The sequence below is a fragment of the Microtus ochrogaster genome, unplaced genomic scaffold (assembly GCF_000317375.1).
Source record: "Microtus ochrogaster isolate Prairie Vole_2 unplaced genomic scaffold, MicOch1.0 UNK69, whole genome shotgun sequence".
Lineage (NCBI taxonomy): Eukaryota > Metazoa > Chordata > Mammalia > Rodentia > Cricetidae > Microtus > Microtus ochrogaster.
This window is the reverse complement of record NW_004949167.1, coordinates 1,052,272-1,072,236: the sequence shown is the minus strand read 5'-3', so window position 1 is coordinate 1,072,236 and position 19,965 is coordinate 1,052,272. Positions and strand designations below refer to the sequence as shown.

Below are 19,965 nucleotides of genomic sequence, written 5' to 3'. Positions count from 1 at the left end.
GAGGCAATTACCATCATTAATCCAATAAATTAAAAAAAAATAGTGTCTCAGACATTGTGCTAATGTTTTACATGGGTTATTGGTATTTCATTTAAGCAGGTACTGTTACAATTTCATTTTGTAAATGAAGTTTTTTTTTTTTTTTTTTGGAACAGTTGACTTTCCAATGTCTCTAAGCTTTTCTTTTCAGCCCAGGATACAACGGAGCAAGACAGGAGGTAAATGTTTCAGAAGCAAGCAACGTACGGACTCAGCACTCAGATACTCAGGGGCTTTCACCCTGGGTTGCCAGCCGGCTCCTTTTTGTTCAAGCACAGACCGGAAGTGTTTCTGACGGTCGCGTTTCTACAACGCACAGCCGGAAGTTTCTGTCCGTGGGTTCGCCGAGCGAGATAAACTGAGAAGTGGGTTGCCGCTGGAGTTCCCAGGTGTGGATCCCGGGGACTGGCGAGGCAGGGAGGACGGTGCGACCGTCAGGGACACCCGCGCGCGGAGGCGGAGAACACAGGCGGAACCCAAGCCTGGTTTGTACCTTTCTCCTCGCGGCCTGCCTCTTCACCCTGCCCCCACTGGGAGCTGCAGTGACAGGGGCCCCGCCCCCCTGACGGTCGCAAGGTCTTTCCGCAGGTACTGATCCTTGATCTCGGGGGTGCTCCCCCATCTCTCAGGCGTGATGGCTACGGGCGCGGATGTACGGGACATTCTAGAACTCGGTGGTCCAGAAGGAGATGCAGCTTCTGGGACCATCAGCAAGAAGGATATCATCAACCCGGACAAGGTAGCGGGGGAACTTGAGAGCGTTGAGTGGGGGTGAAGGTGTTGGCGGAGGAATGGGAAGGGGTGAGAGCAGGAAAGAGATGGTGGAAGTGATAATTCCACCATCATCAAATTCACAATGGAAGAAGCGCTACCTTGGAACGAAAAGCATGCCATCCTCAATATGATGCAGGAGATAGGACTTTGGGAGGTGGTGGGGACCAAGAGAGTCAGAAACCTCCAAGGGATGAGAAGACCAAGAGAGTGTGACAATTGTAAGTTGTTGGGAAGAGAGACCAAGACATCGTGACATTCTTGAGGTGAGGGAAGGTTGAGATGAGTCGGGAGAGGGGTGTCTTGCTCAAACAGGGTACTGATAACTCCTGTGCGTGGGTTACTACTATGACTTTAGTTCAGCATTGGTTTCTTCGGAGATTGTGCTGGGTAAAAGTTTTTCAGGTGAGGGTACGTCTAGGGCATTGTTTCTTCCCTGTGGTTTTCTCTCCAGAAAAAGTCCAAGAAATCCTCGGAGACGCTGACTTTCAAGAGGCCTGAGGGCATGCATCGGGAAGTCTATGCTTTGCTCTACTCTGACAAGAAGCAAGTATTGGGATTCCAAGTCCCCTTTGCATGACCCTAGCCCACATGGCATGTCCCTACTTCCTGGTCGTCTCCTCCAGGCCTTTCCACAGCTCTCACACATTCCGAACCAGGGCTCCTCCTGCAGGGCAGCTCAGTGTCTTGCTCCAGGACATGACTTCCTTCTTCTGGGGCGGTTGGAACTTCTTGGGCTTAGTGGTTCTTCACGCACCTGATTCTAACCTTTCACCTACCTACCCTCCACTGCCAGGGATGCACCCCCACTACTGCCCAGTGACACTGGTCAGGGGTATCGCACAGTGAAGGCTAAATTGGGATCCAAGAAGGTTCGGCCGTGGAAGTGGATGCCATTTACCAACCCAGCTCGAAAGGATGGCGCTATGTTTTTCCACTGGCGACGAGCAGCAGAGGAGGGCAAAGACTACCCTTTTGCCAGGTTCAATAAGGTGAGCTGCTAACACACACAAGTCAAGCCCATCGGAGCCACTTGCATGAGTTTTCCAGTCTCCCAGGGTTGGCTCTCCAACGTGCTTAGTCCCAGCCATGGTTTCCCACTCAGTCCTAGGTCAGGTGCCGTGGACTCTTCTGCCCATTGGATTCTTTCCTTCTCCAGATCTGCTGTGGATCTCAGCGGCTTCCCTGGGCCTTTAAAATGTTGCTCGTCTTCAGAGCTGTGTCCTAGGTGTTTTGCTCCGATGTATGTCTTCTGTGTTGTTCTTTTAGCCTGTAACGTCTGCTACTCTTCACAGGCTAATGGCCCCCTCCCAGAAGCTCTGATTTACTAGCATCCCTTTCCGAGTGTCCCCCAGGTCGCTCACATCAGCTGTACCCTGGAACAGCACTCGTAATCCTTCCTCTATTCCCACTCAGTAAGAGGCACCATCTCTACACAGTCGCCTGTCTGACAAAGCTGAGGCTCATCCTGGGCTCAGCCTTTCCTCATAGCTGTGAATAACAGGAGAAAGGAGGAGGGAGGAGAACGGTACACATGTGTGGAAATGGGTGGAGTTCTTTCAGATAAGCACCGCCAGTATGATCGAACTGGAATGTGAATGGACAAGAAATGAGATAAATGGTGCAGTTATAGGTGAGGGAGAGGCCTACTTTTTATTGATTGATTGATGTGCATACACATGCCAGCCTATGGAAGCTTTTCCCTGCTTTTATCACATGGGCCCAAGGGATCAAACTCAGGTTGTCTGGTCTTCTGAGCCACCTTGCCAGCCCCAAGGCCTACCTTAGGCTGGTCAGGGAGGTCCTCTCTGGAAGGGTGGCATTTGAACTAGGCCTCATGATAGGTCTCATCTGCTGATCCCGTCTCTACTACCAGTCACACCTCTGTTTGTGCTCTGCATCCTTTATGCTAGCACTGTAAACCAAGACCAGTTATTTTTTTTTTGGCTTTATTGAAAGTGGAGCCTTTTCCAGTCTCACCCAGCCAATGAGAGGAAGGGTTAGAGTAGGCTAGGATTGGATAGCCCATGGCTAAAGCACAGTACAGTGTGGTTCAGAACAGTCTAGAATTGGAGCTTAAAACCACAAGGGGCTCAAACTCAGACTCATCTCAGCTCAGTGTATCTCACTGTACCTGGCCTCACTTCTGGGGGGCTTATAGGCTTTCTCAAACTGAGCACAGCTAAGCGTGACTCAATACCTGCACTCCAAATCAGTGTCCTCCATCCCAGCATTGTTCTTAGGACCCTTAGGCTGGAGAAGCTGGAAAAGAGGTCTCTGAGGAAGGGCTGGATGAGACAGACTGGTGTGAAGGCAAAAGGGCTCTCAGTCTTTACTGCTTCAGCACATGAAGCCTAGACATTGACAATAACAAGAAATCAAGTGTCTGTCCTTAAAAACTTCATGCTGTTGAGAGGTAGAGGAAGATGAGGACAAGTTCAGTCTGGTAGGAGATGAGCTATTGGGAGGGCTAGAAGGTTATGGGAGTTTTCTTGATGATGTCACTAGGTGGTGCAGTGATTTTTTTTTTCTCCCTTCTTGCACATGGAACATGGTGAAGTTAAAAAAAATCACAGGAATGTAAGGGTCCAGAGGCTTCTGCATTTAGGCCTATGGGACCCAGTGGTGGAAGGAGAGAACAGACCCCCAAATGCCAAATGTTGTCCTCTGACCTCCAAATACTCTCATCCCCACACACCTGAAAACAAAAATGTAATTTAAAAATGAAAAAGAAGTGGTGGTGTACGCCTTTAACCCCAACACTTGGGAGGCAGAGGTAGAAGGATCTCTGTGAGTTCATGGCCAGCCTGGTCTGGTCTACAAAACAAATTCCAGGATAGCCAAGGCTCTTACACAGAGATATCCTTTCTCAAAACACCAATAAAGGGGCTGGAGAGATGACTCAGTAGTTAAGAGCATTGACTGCTCTTCCAGAGGACCCAGGTTCAATACTCAGCACCCACATGGCATCTAACAACTGTCTGTAACGCCAGTTCCAGGAAACCTGACACCTATAGCAAAACACCAATGCACATAAAATAAATAATTAAAAAACACCAATAAGTAAATAAATAGAAGAATTTTAAAGGTTCCTGCATATTGGATGCTCTGGGAATTTCCACACTGATAAAGCTTTATGTGGGGTGATGTAGGGGAGGTGTGGCACAATTGGTCAACAGTGACCATGCCAGGTGGCCCTTGGCAAGGAGGCCTAAGAACTTGGCCTTCGCCCTCTTGTCTTTGAGGAGCCACCACGGATTTTAAGAGTCGTGTCAGGATTGGATGAGTTCTGGGCAGGTCTGGTTGATGACAACAATGTAGAGAATGAAATCAGAGTTCTGTGGATTCGTGCTCTTCCTCTCCCGTGGCTCCTCTGAAGAGTCTCTCTCCCAGCGACTCTCCTGCGCTCGCGCTCAGACGGGGGTCCAGGAGTCACTGATGTGACATCCTCCTTGGCCTTAACTTCTTATTACTTGGGCCTGCAGCCTGTGCTTCTTCTCTGCTTTAGTTTGGGCTCATGGCTTCCCCTCCATCACTGCTGGAGCTGACTTCAGTCTCCTACTCTTCTTTCAGCCCAGTGTCTCCTCTGTTGCCAAATGGTCTTAGATACAAGAAACGGGACCATTTGAAAAATTATTTTATTGTATGAATGTTTTACCTGCATGTGTCTGCACACCATATGGGTGCAGTGCCCGTGGAGGCCAGAAGAGGGAGTCGGATCCACTGGAACTGGAATTATAAATGATCGTGAGTCACCATGTGAACACTGGGCATGGAACCCAAGTCTAGAATGTTAGGACTTTTGATCTCTTGCAGCCTAGCTATATTGGATCTTGTCACCCTCTAGGTGGAGTCAAGGCTCCCAGAAGGGTGCACGCCCTGCAGCAGCTGGTTCTGCTGCCGCATCAGACTCCTCAGCTCAGCTAGTTTCCCAGCCTGGTTCCTGAAGGCAGGCCTAACATTAGGGTGTTTGTTTTGTTTGTCTGAACTCATGTTGTACTTGTGTTGTTCCCTGTTCTCCTTCACTAGTTCACTTTTCCTTAACCTGAAGATTTAGCCTGGTAAGATGGTGCACACTTGTAATCCCAGCACTTGGGAGGTGGAGGCAGGAGGATCAGGAGTTCAATGTCATCCTCAGGTACAAACTGAATTCAGGGCCAGCCTGGGCTACACAAACAAACACTGCACAGGAATGGAGAGACAACTCAATGATTAGGAGTATTTACTGCTCTTCCAGAGGACTGGAGTTTGGTTCCCAGGACCCAGAGTGGCTCATGGCCACCTCAAACTGCAGCTTCTTCTGAACATCCAGTGCTTTTTCTGGTTTCCGCAGGCACATAAAAACAACAGCAAAGTAAATAAGAAATAAAAAGGGTAGGCCTGGCTGGGCAGTGGTGGCGCAAGTCTTTAATCCCAGCACTTAGGAGACAGGCAGGCGGATCTCTGAGTTCGAGGCCAACCTGGTGTATTTAGTGAGAACCAGGACAGCCAGGGCTACACAGAGAAACCCTGTTTAAAAAACAGACAAACAGCCGGGCGATGGTGGCGCACGCCTTTAATCCCAGCACTCGGGAGACAGAGGCAGGCGGATCTCTGTGAGTTCGAGACCAGCCTGGTCTACAGAGCTAGTTCCAGGACAGGCTCCAAAACCACAGAGAAACCCTGTCTCGAAAAAACCAAAATAAATAAATAAATAAAAATAAAAAACAGACAAACAAAACAAAGGACTAGGCTTGATTTACCTCTGTTCTGAGCAGCTCTGTGCCCAGCTGTACCCAGGGTCACTTGTTTATATTTATCATCAGGTTTACCACATCGTACCCAAATTGTTTTTTCTGTTCTATTCCCCTCCAGTTGGATTGCTGGCTTTGAGAGGTGTCCCCTGTGAGCACTGTTTCCATTCTTTTTGTTATTGTTTTGTTTTGGGGGACAGGGTTTTCTCTGCGTAGCTTAGGAGCATGTCCTGGAACTTGCCCTGTAGACCAGGTTGGCTTCGAATTCACAGAGATCCACCTGCCTCTGCTTCCCAAGTGCTGGGATTAAAGGTGTGCGTCACCACTGCCCGGCCTGTTTCTATTCTTATTGTAGGTCAGTTGTGACAAGCCACATGGGTTGGCCCTATAAGTAGCATGGTGCAGGTCACATCTTGTTTGCAGATGGAGAATTGTTTGGAAGAGAACTGAAGGGTAGCCCAAGTAGGAAGGTGGTTTTGCTTCTCTGATGCAGGCCAGTCTAAGTGGGTTATGGCCATGGATTTGGAGGGGGACTCTGGAGGTGAAGCCACAGATGGAGCAAAAAGTAGGAATTAAAAGATATTTCCATTGCCAGGTGTGTTGGTGCATGCCTGCAATCTGAGGCTGGAGGACTGCTGTGAGCTAGAACCAGTCTGACCTCCACAGAGAGTGCTGGCCAGCCAAGACTACTTCCCAAGGCTGTGTCAACACAAAACAGGAACAGAGACCATCACCAATCAACAGCACACCCAGGGTTCTGGCGCTGGCTGTTGTGGTTGAGGTCTGGACTGGAGATGTTTAGGAGGGATGATTGCAGTATTGAGCGTGTTAAGGTGGGACATGTGTGACCTCTAGTAGGAAGTGTCCAAGAGCAACAGGAAAGAGCCTGGTGTATTTTTGAATTCAAAAGAAACTTCCTGATATAGCCCATCACTGACTCCTTCCTTGCTTCTGATCTATAGACCCAGCTTATGGTGATGCTGGTATATCTGAGAGAGAGATCTGGGGCAGAAGGAGGAATGTGGGCCAGGAGAGGAAGGGGCATTGGCAGTAGGATTTCCTGGAGATGCCCAACTTTTGAAGTGTTCTGGGATCGGCAAGTCCCGCTGTTACCACTGGGTGGCAGTAGTGCTTTAGACAAGTGGTGCATGGCGTAGGGGCGCTGGGCCTTTCTCTGATGAGTGTTTGACTCCACAATTGACCCTTGAGTGCCACAGAAGTGCTTACAAGTCAGGCAGGAGCATGTGGTCCATTCCCAAAGATGTTAAGTTGTCTTGGAGTGAACCAGGCAGGCCACTGACCCAGAGCCTTCTAGGGAGGGGCCGCTGGCCAATCAGATTGGGTCTTTCCTTCCTACAGGCTGCCTCTACATAGGGGTTGGTAATAAACAAGAAGAGGTGTGGTCACATGGCCAGCCTGCTTGGACATATGACAAAGGAATGCGGTCCTTATGTCTTTGTGCCAGTAGACGGTGCAGGTGCCCGTGTACTCAGAGCAGGAGTACCAGCTTTACCTTCACGATGACGCATGGACTAAGGCAGAGACTGACCACCTCTTCGACCTCAGCCGCCGATTTGATCTGCGCTTTGTAGTTATCCATGATCGGTATGACCACCAGCAGTTCAAGGTGAGCCGGTGTGCATTTGCTGAGTGCCCAGCCCTCCTGCCATCCCTTCCATGTGCTCCTCAGTGTTAATCCCCATGTGTTCTGATTCTCAGAAACGTTCTGTAGAGGATTTGAAAGAGAGGTACTACCATATTTGTGCCAAACTTGCCAACGTCAGGGCTGTGCCGGGCACAGATCTCAAAATACCAGTATTTGATGCTGGGCATGAGAGACGGCGGAAGGAACAGTTGGAGCGGCTTTATAACCGGACCCCAGAACAGGTTCATGACCTTTCCCTGTACCTGAAACCCTTTGTCTTCCCACCCTCCATGGCCTCAACTGTCACCTCTAGGCTCCTCCACCTTCAGCCCATTCCCATGGTTCCCCTGTTCTTCCTTCCCTGCAGTTTTCTTACCTCTGGTTTCCTCATAGAACCTAGTGTCCTTCAGCTGCCTGGCTACCCTGCTTCCACCCAGCTCCCATACATGCCAAAGCATATCTTGGTTTTGCAGGTGGCAGAGGAAGAGTACCTGCTACAGGAGCTTCGTAAGATCGAGGCCCGGAAAAAAGAGCGGGAAAAACGCAGCCAAGACCTGCAGAAACTGATTACAGCAGCAGACACCACCGCAGAGCAGCGGCGCACAGAACGCAAGGCCCCCAAGAAAAAGCTACCTCAGAAGAAGGAGGCTGAGAAGCCGGTATGGAGGCTGACCTCCATATGGAGGTTATCTGGCCCAGCTTCAAGTGGGCATTCTGGGAGTACCCCGAGTCAGTGGGTCCCTGGGCCACTCCCTGTGACACCTTAGGCTCTCTAACTCTTCCCCTCAGGCTGTTCCTGAGACTGCAGGCATCAAGTTTCCAGATTTTAAGTCGGCAGGTGTCACACTGCGGAGCCAGCGTGTAAGTTACCTCCTTCAGTGTTTCCGTCCTGGGCTCCCAATGACCTAAGTGCTACAGCTGCCAAGGCTAAAGCCATGGGAGAGGGGCTGTGAAAAGAGGTGACCTCGCCACGATCTCATGACACGGCCAGGCCAAGGTTGCCTTTACTATTCTCCACTTCTCAGCTTGTTCCATTTTAGCCATAGCTTCTTGAAGAGGTTATCCACGAGCCTCACTGTTGAACCAACCCTCTTCTCCCTAAGCCTCATCAAGGGATGTGGGACTTAGCTAGCTGACTGTCGTTGCAGATGAAGCTGCCCAGCTCTGTGGGTCAGAAGAAGATCAAGGCGCTGGAACAGATGCTGCTGGAGCTTGGAGTGGGTGAGTGACTCCGAGCCTCATGGGATAGCTAGCTAGCTCCCTTCTCCCGGGGGCTGTGCAAGGGAGGGCAGTTCATACTGCAGGCCTTCAACCACAGTTGGCTTTGTCTTGCCTGCAGAGCTGAGCCCCACCCCCACAGAGGAGCTGGTGCATATGTTCAACGAGTTGCGGAGTGACCTGGTGTTACTCTACGAGCTCAAGCAGGCCTGTGCCAACTGTGAATATGAGCTACAGATGCTGCGGCACCGGCATGAGGCCCTGGCTCGGGCAGGAGTGCTGGGGGGCCCTGCTACACCAGCAGTGGGACCAACCCCAGCCTCTGCTGAGCCAGCAGTGTCTGAATCTGGACTTGGCCTTGACCCCACCAAGGACACCATCATTGATGTAGTGGGTGCACCCCTCACACCCAATTCGGTAAGAGCCTGGGCAGGCTTGGGGGGGCATGCCTTGGCTCTGTAAGAGAATGGTTGCCACTGTGAGGGGAGAGACTGAGGACAGGAGTAGGTTCAGGTTAACTATTGGACCTCTTCTCTGAGAATGACAGGCACTAAACCTTGAGTCACACCTCAGAGGCCACTAACCTCAGCACTTTTTGTCTCTTCAGCGGAAACGACGGGAATCCGCCTCCAGCTCATCTTCTGTGAAGAAAGCCAAGAAACCATGAAGGGGCCGCTAGTGTTGGGGGTATGGTGTAAACAGAGCTGTTACACTGATTGGCTGATTCTATTTCCTTACCTCCTCATATCCTTGGCTGGGGTGACAGGCTGATAGACTGACCACTACAATCAGTTCCTAAAGGCTTGCAGTGCCCACATTCAGGCCCTTCACCATTTTTGTTGCCTAGACTCCTCACCTGGACACCTGTGTTTGTATTTAGATGGCCTTACACAGCAGGGACTCAGATAGCAGCAGTTTGGGCAGGTCCTTCCGCCTCCTGCTCTCAGTCTATGCATCCTCAATGAAGGCATCGAAGGTACTGCAGCGTCAGCGGCTCTGTACAGAGATGAAGCCTGGAGTGACAGCCTTGCACACAGGGATGGCTCCCGCACACTAGGACCTTGTTTCCCCAACTTTATTCAGTGGCACGTTCACAGCAGGGATGGGGGTGGACACAAGGTGGGACCTGATCTGTCCTGGAGCCCTGGGGGCACCACACACCATGCACTATGGATGGGAGGGGGCACAGGGAGGACTCGGTGGCCCCAGCAGAAGCCTGTGTACCAGGGAGAAGGCAGTGAGTACCTGGGTTCCCCCTAGCCCAGGCCCATAACGGCAGGGGCTAATACTGGGCGGAGACTGAGGGGTGGAAGGGGGTGGGGCACAAAGTGTCTGCTCCAGAGGGGCCAATGGCCAAGCCCTCACCCAGGGCACAAGCCCATAGGGCAGCTGGGGGACACTCTGGGCGCAGAGCTGTGCCACTCTCCCTTTCCCCTCTGGTGAGGGAGAGGAGGATTCTGGTTTGGGCCAAGCAGCTACCCTGTCCTGCCCCATCCCGTCCTCTGCCAATCAGAAGGGCTTTGATGTCTGCTTGAAGATGAAACCTCGGTAAGCCAATGTCTTCATGATGTTGGCAATGTTCTTGCAGTCGTCTAGAGAGAAGAGAAGACATTTAGACAGGGCCAGACTCAGGAGCCAAGGGCTTAAGGAGGACAATTGGCTCTGGTGGCAACATCTCTAGCTTTGGGTTGGGCTTGGTGATACTGGGCCTACAGGAAGCCTGGACTCAATGCTTCTCAGTCCCATAATTCATGCTGGAAATTGGCCGCTGTGTCCAATCCCAGCCTCAGCGGTGATGTATGGGCGCCGTCGCAGTAAGAAAAAGGCAGAGTAAATGTGTAATTTCTCCCTTGACGGCCCCTGGCCGCTAGGCGATCCTTCTTGTTGCTGCCGCGTGGGGACGGCCTGTCCGCCACACTCCGTCTTCCCGCCACCCTCCTTGATGTCTCCATTTCATTACTGTGCGGCCATTCATCACACCCACTGCCAGGGTGACTTTGTGGCACTTGTATGTGGGGGGACTGTGGTCCAGGCCATACTCAACCAATGACAAGACACAAGACTTGGCATGGCTGTGCCAGAATCCTGGGAAACACCTGTTCTGATCTCTGTCTCCATGTAGCTCCAGACAGGCTGGGAAGGCCCTGGTTCATGTGCTGTAAGCCCCACCAGACACCCACGAGTCAGCCTACATCCTGCTCTGTCCCAGGAGGCTGGCTGCTGGCCACCTTTTGGGATCTTGTGTCTGCTCAAACACCAGGTTAAACAGCCTTTATGTGCTTCTCTGGTACTGGTCTCTGACAAACTCCACGCTGTTAGCTAATGTGGTAGCCTAGAGGCTATAGGGACTCTAGGGACTTGGCCAGGCCAGGACTTGCTCCATTTCTAGATACATGAAGGAGCTTGACCTAAAAAACATTGGTTCTCAAGCTCTTGGTCATGACCCCTCTGGGGTCACATATCAGATACCCTGCATATCAGATATTTACATTATGATTCATAACAGCAAAATTACTATGAAAATATGAAGTACCAACTTGATAATTTTCTGGTTGGGGTCACCACAACATGAGGAACTGTACTAAAGGATTGTAGTGTTAGAAAGGTTGAGAACCTCTGCAGCAGAGGAAGTCTAGTACAGAAACCACCCATCTACCTGTGATGTTGTTCAGCCTCCCAAGCAGTCCCCAACTGTCTCCTTTGATTTCTGTCACCTCCGTTCCTGAGCCATGGGTCATAGCTATGGCCTCAGCCACTACCCTATCCTCATTAGATGGATGCCGTGTGCACAAGTACCATACACCGATGGCATCGTCAAATGAGGGGTGCTGGTGAGGTCAGGAACCTCTGTTTGCCCTTATCCAAGACTGCAGCCTAGGGGACCCCTGTACCCTCTGAGCTAAACGTCTCATTAATCAAGGGCCGAGTGCAGGCCAATCAGATGGGATCCTGTCTTAGAAGAATTCAATATGTATATACCTGCAGTGGACAGAGTGTGGAGGTGATACCCTGTTTCCCTAGGGACTCAGGAAGCCAAGAGGGATGATCTGCTCCGAGGCAGAATGGGGAGAAGACAGATGGGTGGGTAGTGGCGGCCATGGCAACTCCAGACATGACCCATCCCCGTGGTTTATGGGCCGGACACGCGCCCCGCTCAGCTGAGGGCCTGTCATTTGTCTCCCTTAGTGAGTACGCCAGTACTGTGGGGGTAGAGGGTGGAGGGAGGGGTTATGACAGGAGAAGCTAGGCAGTTGACAGGAAGAGGACAGAAGGACCTGGAGAGTTATGGTGGGACCAGATGCCGTGAGCATCAGTGAGAGTCAGGGGAACCTGGGATAGAGGCATATTCTCAAACCAACCCAGCCCTGCCAGAGTACCTCAAATCTTTCCTGTCTTCAGCACTCTGGAGACCATGGCCGCTGTGCATATTAAGAATAAGTCCCCTCGTTATCTGCAATTACCCAGCGGCCACACACCTCATTTCTTCTAGCAGAAAAGAAAATTAGTTTTCTATTGACTTCATCTGGCTCCTCCCTCATTGCTGGACAAATCACTCAATCTGCCTCCCCTGGCCCAAGTAAATGTCCTAGCCTAGCCCCCCAGGCCACCAGTGAGCAAATGCTGATTTACCTGTGCTGGGAGGTGGCTGCGTATCTCAGCCGTTCTTCACCTCTCCCCATGCCATGAGTTCTGGATGCTCCTGAAGGCCGCCCTCCCCAGTCAGGACTTCTCTCCAGTCCCACCATAAACTCAAATGCTCCAAACAGTTCTTTCCAGATAAACAGATAAAACACCCCAAACACTGGATATCTCCTCAGGCATCCTCACATCAGCAAACGGCACTGTATGCAGTCCACTCAAACTCCCGCTGGCCAGATTTCACTAGGTATGAAACCTGTGGATCTGGTTTCCTTATGCTGTAATCCAGTGGTTCGCAACTTGTGGGTCTTGACCAACAGAAAACATTTCTGATGGTATTAGGAAATGAGATACTGCTCAGTAGTAAAATAGCAATAAGAATAATTTTATGACTGGGGTGTCACTACAACATGAGGTGTATTAAAGAGTCACAGCAGCCGGGCAATGGTGGCGCACGCCTTTAATCCCAGCACTCAGGAGGCAGAGGCAGGAGGATCTCCGTGAGTTCAAGGCCAGCCTGGTCTACAAGAGCTAGTTCCAGGACAGGAACCAAAAAAACTACGGAGAAATCCTGTCTCAAAAAAAAAAAAGTCACAACATTAGGAAGGTTGTGGACCACTTGTAATCAATGCTTCCACTTTCCAGCAGCCAGTCACCTCTAAGTCCACATCCTGTAATTCTGTTTAAACAGTCTAGCCTGTCCCTCAGATCCACTCTCTTGTAGCCAACATGGTCCTTTTTTTTTTTACATAAATCTTATGTTCTTCCCTCTTTAAATTCCTTCATACTTCCTGTCCTTTTTTTTTTTTTTTTTTTTTTTTGAGATAGGTCTCACAATGTAGCACTGGGTGGCCTGGAACTCAAGAGAGCTGTTTCTGCCTCTCAGTGCTTGGGAGTGAGGTGTGCACTAGCATGCCCGATTAAAGTCTACAGATATATACACATGTATTTTAATTGTATGCATGCCTCACAGGACAACTTGTGGGAGTTGGTTCTCTCCTTCTGAGTGGGTCTTAGAGATCAAACTCAGGTCAGATGGTGACAGGCATCTCTCATCCTGCACGTTCCCCTTTTCCTTGAATAGTTTCCGGGGCTTAATCCTAGAGCTGTGTACATGCAAGGCAAGCACTCTACCACAGGAAGTCAAACTTTCTTTAGATGAGGATAACCCTGACCATGAACTCTGGGTCCTCTTGAGTGCTACAGTTACAGGTATGTGTCCTCATACCTAGCTCTCAGCCTCTCTTTTTACTTTTTGACACAGGGCCTCATTAAGTCACCAAGGGAGGCTTGAATTCACTCAATAGCCTGGCAGTTCTTGAACCACAATCTTCCTGCTTCAGCTTCACTGTAGCTGGGACTACAGGCCAGTGTGACAAGGCCTGGCAAATCTTTAAGGTAACTCAAAGTCTTGGCAAAAACTGATCCCTGTTGGGCTGGATGGTAGTAGCGCACACCTTTAATCCCAGCACGCAGGAGGCAAAGGCAGGCGGATCTCGGTGAGTTCGAGACCAGCCTGGTCTACAAGAGCTAGTTCCAGGGCAGGCTCCAAAGCTACAGAGAAACCCTGTCTCAAACCCCCCCCATTCAAAAACAAAAACAAAACCCTGATCCCTGCTGCTTTCTGGTCTCACCCCTGTAAACTGCCCCCAGATTTCTACACTACAGCCTCAAGGAGCAGCTACTATTTCTGGAAATGTCAAAGCAAGGTGTCATACAAACCCATTACAGTCTGGAATGTCCGCAAATGCTTTGTTTTTCTAGCCCAGGCTCCTCCACTAGGGGTGGTAACAGTCACAGCACCACAGTTAACACTGAACAAGGTGCATCTTTGCCTAGCTTTGTTTTTTTGTTTTTTGTTTTCCAAGACAGGGTTTCTCTGTAGTTTTGGAGCCTATCCTGGAACAGCTCTTATAGACCAGGCTGGCCTCGTGGCCTCGAACTCATAGAGATTCGCCTGCCTCTGCCTCCCAAGTGCTGAGCTTAAAGGCGTGTGCCACTGCTGTCCAGATTTGCCTAGCTTTCTTTTTTTTTAAATATTTATTTATTTATCTATTATATATACAATGTTCTTTCTGTGTGTATGCCTGCAGGCCAGAAGAGGGCACCAGACCTCATTACAGATGGTTGTGAGCCACCATGTGGTTGCCGGGAATTGAACTCAGGACCTTTGGAAGAGCAGGCAATGCTCTTAACCACTGAGCCGTCTCTCCAGCCCCCTTGCCTAGCTTTCTTATGTGGTATGTGGCGGCTGGTGAGCTGATGCCCCAATGGTGACTGTGTATGGCTCAGATGGCAGACTGGCTGGTACACATGATGAAACTAATGTCCTTCACTATATAGACTCACTTATGGTCCTATTTATGGCAGATCCTGAGGTCTAATTGTGGTGACTGATTTACTATTACAGAGACCTAAAGGGATGAGGAAAAACTGCCTCAGGTCACCATCCAAGTTGGCAGTTACAAACTGCAAGGCCAGGGTTCTTCCCCCAACTTGTAAAGTTTATTGTTGTTCCTTGTATATAGGGGTGTATTCAGAGGATAACTTGTGGGGTCACTTCTCTCTGCACCATGTGTGTTCCTGGGAATAGGGAAGGGAGAGATAGATCTGAAGCTCTGAGATCATTTGGGGTAGCTGGCAGCTCTGCCTTTTCAGCGCCTCTTGCAGAGCTAATCAGGCCAGTTCAAGGGTACCATGTCATGGGATGATAGGGCACTGTTGTGTCCATAATGGAGGCCTTTAAGCATATAGGTCTTTACTTTCAAGTTCTAGAAAGCTAGCGACATCAGCTTGAGAACTTTTTTTTAAAAAGGAAATTCATATTCTTAGAGTTAGAAATATTTTTATATTGACAAGACTAGAATGGAAGAGTAACAGCTATACAAATCCTTGGAAGGGTGGGTAGGGGAAACACCTAGCAAGAAAGGCTAAGTCTATTAGATGTCCTCAGAGTCATTAGAGCGGCTTGGTAGAGCAGCTGCTACTGAGATGGCACTGCATGCTTGTTGGTTACACTGGCGTGGGAACACACGAGTAGAGGACAGGACACTGGAGAGGCCAGAAAGTCCACCAAGGGTTTCATTCATGTGCCCACTTCGTCCAGCCAGTGCCAATCCATTCTGTGTGCTACGCGTACATGGGCCATGCTGGGTCTGAGGATATCCAAGATTAGCATCCTGGACTTGCAGAGCTCAAAAACAGCCCCGTAAGAGGTGTGATGCTATGAACAAAGGAGGCATAGAAAAGCTACCTGCTTCTTTCTGATGCTCAGGAGTGGATTCCTGGTAGAACAAAGGTTGGAGGGAGTTGGTCTAGGACATTAGGATTAAGGTGAAGAGTCAATACAGACACAACTGGAAGTGATCTGTGGAGTGTCAACATGGGTCTCACCAAGTGAATGGGGTGGCTGACATACTGAGGCAGTGACAAGACACGACTGGAGCTGGTCAAATCCGCGGTGACCTACTAGAGGTGACCCTGAGGAACCCAAAGCCAACTTGAGTTCAGGAATCTGATTCTGGCGGCACTGTGGAGGCACAAATACATTCAAGGAGCAGAATGACAAGAGCAGACCTGGGTTTCAGAGCTGCCATTCTAAGATGCGAGAACAGGACTAAGGCTGAATCATCAGTGAGGAGACTAAAGCACAGCTTGCGCCTGAGGCCAACCCAGAACTAGGCTTGGAGTGGTGGAGGGTTGCTGACACTGTGGAGAAAAGACTGGAGACAAGGGAGTTTTTAATAAAGGAAATCTTGGGCCAGTGAGATGACTCAGTGGTAACTAAGCAAGCCTGACTACCTGAGTTTGAGCCCTGGGAACTGAACCCAGGTCCTTCCAAAGGGCTTTTAATACTGAGCCATCTCTCCAGTCCATTATCAGTTTGTTTGTTTTGTTTTTTTTGTTTTTGTTTTTGTTTTTTTGAGCAGGGTCTCAACTATGTAGACCAGGCTAGCCTTGTTCTTACAGAGAGCCACCTGTGTCTACCTCCTGAGTGCTGGGATTAAAGGCTGCATCATCACTCCCGCTTTAGCTATACTTTCTGTTTAGCTGTTTAATCTGTCTGGAATTTTGTGTGTGGTAGGCAATAGCTCCAACTTTATTCTTTTCCTGATGTAGAACACACTGCCCTATCAACAAGGACTAAACTGTCCTCTCTTTTTGTGCCCTTCTAAAATGACCACTCTATCCTATCTGCATAGTATTGGAACCAGTAAAGAGAATGAACATAAATTGACCAAAGGGTAAATCAAACTGGGGAATCAGGGTGGGAAACCGCTGACATTACTAATGAGCTAAGAGGTAGTGTGGTCAAAGGAGCATGCACCACTGTAGCCTCAGCCTCCTGTCTTCACCTTGTCTGCTGAGGGATGGGGCCTGAGCCTGTGCAGCAGAGGTCAGCAAAGCCTAGGCCCAGGGATGGGCAGGGGAAGGAACCTGCAAGGAATAGGACCTGTGCGTGACAAGAGACCACAAGAAGACCCCTGCCAACCAACATCTACCTGGACATTCAGCAGCAATAATGTTCTGAGCAAAAGCACTGTGGGTTAACCCCAGGCCAATATCAAAGGACTGCCAGACTAATGTTGTCCCAGCTCGACATGGGACATGCACTGAACACTACTTGTCTTCTCAAGTTGAAATTTGACTGCTCCTCTACATGTTGAGAAGGGGTTTCTCTATGTAGTCTTAGCTGTCCTGGAACTCTCTATGTAGACTATGCTGGCCTAGAACTCACAGAGACCCTCCTGCCTTGGCTCCTGAGTGCTGAGACTAAAGGCATGCGCCACCATGCCTATCTGCTCTACACTTTTATTCACTAGGTTTGGCAATTCTATGATGGGGCCAGTAGAGCATTCAGCGCCCTAAGTAGCTCTGGCGGCCAAGGTAGTGAATTTAGAATTTAAACAGTAGAGAACCCTATCTAGTCTCAGACTTTGAATCTGGTCCAAAATCAGCTACTTAATAACTAAACTTAAGCAAGGTCCCAAATTTCTAAGATGTGAGAACAGGACTAAGGCTGAATCATCAGTGAGGAGACTGTGTTTTTGGTTTCTTGTCTAAAATGAGAAGAATAATTATAGCAACTACTTCTCTCAAAAGATTATTTTTATCTTTTAAGATGCAATGAATTATCTGTGAAGTGTTCACAATAGTGTCTGTGTTAGTTATTAGTTATTCTAATTCCTAATATTGCTAATTTAAAAATGAATATCCTGACACTCATTCTATATATCCCTTGGACCAGCCGTGGCCTACAGTCTCCTGTGCCCCGCCCCTATTCATGGTCACCTGGGCCAGCAGGACACTCTTCCAGACACACATTCACTCTCCTCCCTCCTAGCACTCTTACAGCTTCCAACCCTCCCCTAGACAGGGTCCTTATGGCCTCGACTCTAAAGTGACCCCTTCTTTCAGCCCCTCCCTGGATCACCCTCCACCCCACAGAGGTGCCACAGGGCTGATGGTGAAGGATGATGGTGGCTCCACAATAAGGGGAAAAGGCAATTTCATCTTGATTAGCAGGCGATTTCTCTCTCTGTAATAAGCGTGCTCCAAATAATTAGCGTGTTTTACGTAATAATGAAATTACAGAAATGCAGTCCACTTATTCAAACAACTCACCATTACCATATTTTTAAATATTAGACTTAATTAGAGTTTATCACTTCAGAGAAGTATGCGGACCGAAGATGTTTTTAAAAAAATCCTCATAAAGTGTTTATTAAGCGCTGGTAAAGCTAGGATAATGATGTGTTTGGAAATTAAGGCAATCAAACACTTACCGCCGCTCCTGGAGGCCGGGCATGGAAATGAGGCCATTACACGCCCATTACCCGCCAGCTCACAGCCACTGGGAGGTGGGGGGAGAATGTGCCTGGCCGAGAGGGCATGGTGCCCGGAAATGCCTCTGCCAACCTCCCAGAGATGCCTGACCAGTAAGCACAGATCAGCTACTGCCACTTACACTGAGTTTGGTTGTCACAAGCCCAACTCAGACTTGGCCAAGCAAATGACTGGATTGATCCCAAATGCCAAAGAAGACAACTATGATCTGACCAACTCTGCTCCAGATTCCCAGGCCTGGCAGGACATATCAACTCATTCAAAAACCTAAAGCAGAATGGGGATGGAAGCCAGGTCAAGCAGCCAGCCAGGTCAGTGAGAGGAGGAGGAGCTGGATCCCATTTGCTGGCTGTGGTCTCAGTGAGAAAGCGCCAGGCCTAGACCAAGGGATCACTTCCAAGTCTAGGCCACACAAGAAGGGGTCACTAGAGGTGGGAGAAAGCTGATGAACTGGGTTTGTATCTAAAGAAGACCTGAGACCAGAGCCTGGGTTGGGGAAAGCAAGTGCAAGGACGGTAGAGAGTAGGCTGTAGGCTTCAGACCCCATTTGTCCCGGTGAATGACTAATTCCAGAATTTACAGTGCTGGGTTTTTGTTCTGTGGCCATTTATATCTGAGGGGGAAATGAAGAGGCAGCACGGACGCCACATCCTTCTGTGTTATTGCTTGTCTGCCATTTGCAAATCATTATTAATTGTGGGCCCTGCCGGCAGGCCGGGCGGGGGCCTGGCTGGGTACATCCACATAGCTCTTCATCAAGGACCCCAGCCGCTGCCCCAGAGAGCCAATTACCCCGCCCTGATTGGGATCAGATAAAGAGGGAATTTTTACAAATTAGGGAATAAATAGAATTTCCACACAGGGCGCGGGCAGGACCTGAGAGGCTATAATGAAAAACCATCCGTCACCATCAGCATGGCCTGAGCATTGAGCCCCGGTACTCCCTCCCTGTGGGCCCTCCCTGATGTTCAGGGACCTGAGCAGGCGGGTCTGAGAACACCCTAGCCCTTCTAGGTCCTGGAAACAGGAGAGAATCCCCTGGAGGATGTGTGTGTGGTGAGGTGGTAGGATGGGGGTGGGGATACCAAGTGCTGGAGAAGTCCAGGCCCTGGCTCAGGCACTGTCCCTGTCTCTGCTTGTCTACCCTCAGGGTCTCAGAAAGGAGTCATGCAGCCCTAAGAAAGACTAAAGTTGGGAACCACAGGGCCAACACTACTTCTGTGTCCCTATAGCCATGGCAGCCCTAAGGCAGAGCCCCAGTCCAGCCCCCCGGATCACTCAGTCTGGGCTCCCATTAGTGCTCCTCCCCTTGGATCATTAAATATGTATATCTTATTACACGCCTTGTTAGAGTATCGAGCTCTATTGACTGATGATAAATCCTGAGCCTCGTCCTGGCCGTAAATTTATCTGGAGATGATGAAGACTCAATAATCTAGTCAGGCAGATAATATCATCGGGCCTTAAAAAAGATCATTACATTATATGTCAGAATTAAAAGTGAAATACGCTGTAGTAACAGGGTGCTGCTCTAGCCATTACAACAGATGCCCGCCTCCCCCGGCCCATTCCCAGCCCAGGTGGAGGGGCTGGACGGCCGGGGGACTGCTACAGCTGGACGTGGCAAAGCTGAGGTCTGAAGGAAAGAGTTGGCTGTCCAGAACACTGGGCAGACCTAGCATTTACAAAAAAGACCCTACTTCTCAGGGCTGCACATGGATCGGTCTTTTGGGCCCTTCAACAGCTCTAACGGGAAGATGTCAGCATTTCGTCACTCCAGGAGTAGCCTTGAAGACCCAGGACAGATTTTTTTTCCAAATGGAGGCACTGATATACTGAGTAGTTAGGTGACTTACATGGCCCTAGACACTCCGGACGTGTGTCAAAGGCCTAGCTGGAACCTTCCTGTGAGTCAGTGCTGTCAGTCCATCTCTGGCCACCTCCTTAGAAGTCTGCTGTCCAGCTTCCATCTTGACCAAGAAACTGTCATGTCAGACTCTCCATTCATTGAACTTAGTACATTTCTCTGTTGTACGTTTTTACTACCCATTTCTTTCTTTTTTTTTTTTTTTT

The 19,965-nt window shown here is 49.6% G+C and overlaps 2 protein-coding genes across 3 annotated transcripts in view; one reads left to right on the top strand and one right to left on the bottom strand.

Annotated features, from left to right (window-relative positions):
• Window positions 1-365: 365 nt before the first annotated feature.
• Dmap1 (DNA methyltransferase 1 associated protein 1) lies at window positions 366-9,123 on the top strand. The gene is made up of 11 exons (XM_013354792.2): window positions 366-524; window positions 628-778; window positions 1,265-1,356; window positions 1,607-1,802; window positions 7,012-7,170; window positions 7,263-7,430; window positions 7,662-7,847; window positions 7,978-8,049; window positions 8,337-8,409; window positions 8,528-8,823; window positions 9,014-9,123. Exons 2-11 carry the CDS (start codon window positions 674-676, stop codon window positions 9,071-9,073), a joined length of 1,407 nt encoding a protein of 468 aa, XP_013210246.1. The 5' UTR covers window positions 366-524; window positions 628-673; the 3' UTR covers window positions 9,074-9,123.
• Window positions 9,124-9,465: 342 nt separating this feature from the next.
• The window catches only part of Eri3 (ERI1 exoribonuclease family member 3), a 134,507-nt gene continuing 124,007 nt past the window's right edge, over window positions 9,466-19,965 (bottom strand). For both annotated transcript variants that reach the window (XM_005370039.3, XM_026777486.1), the window contains one exon: window positions 9,466-9,998. In XM_005370039.3, the coding sequence (XP_005370096.1) occupies window positions 9,916-9,998 (83 nt within the window). In that variant the 3' untranslated portion in view covers window positions 9,466-9,915. The remainder of the gene's footprint in view (window positions 9,999-19,965) is intronic.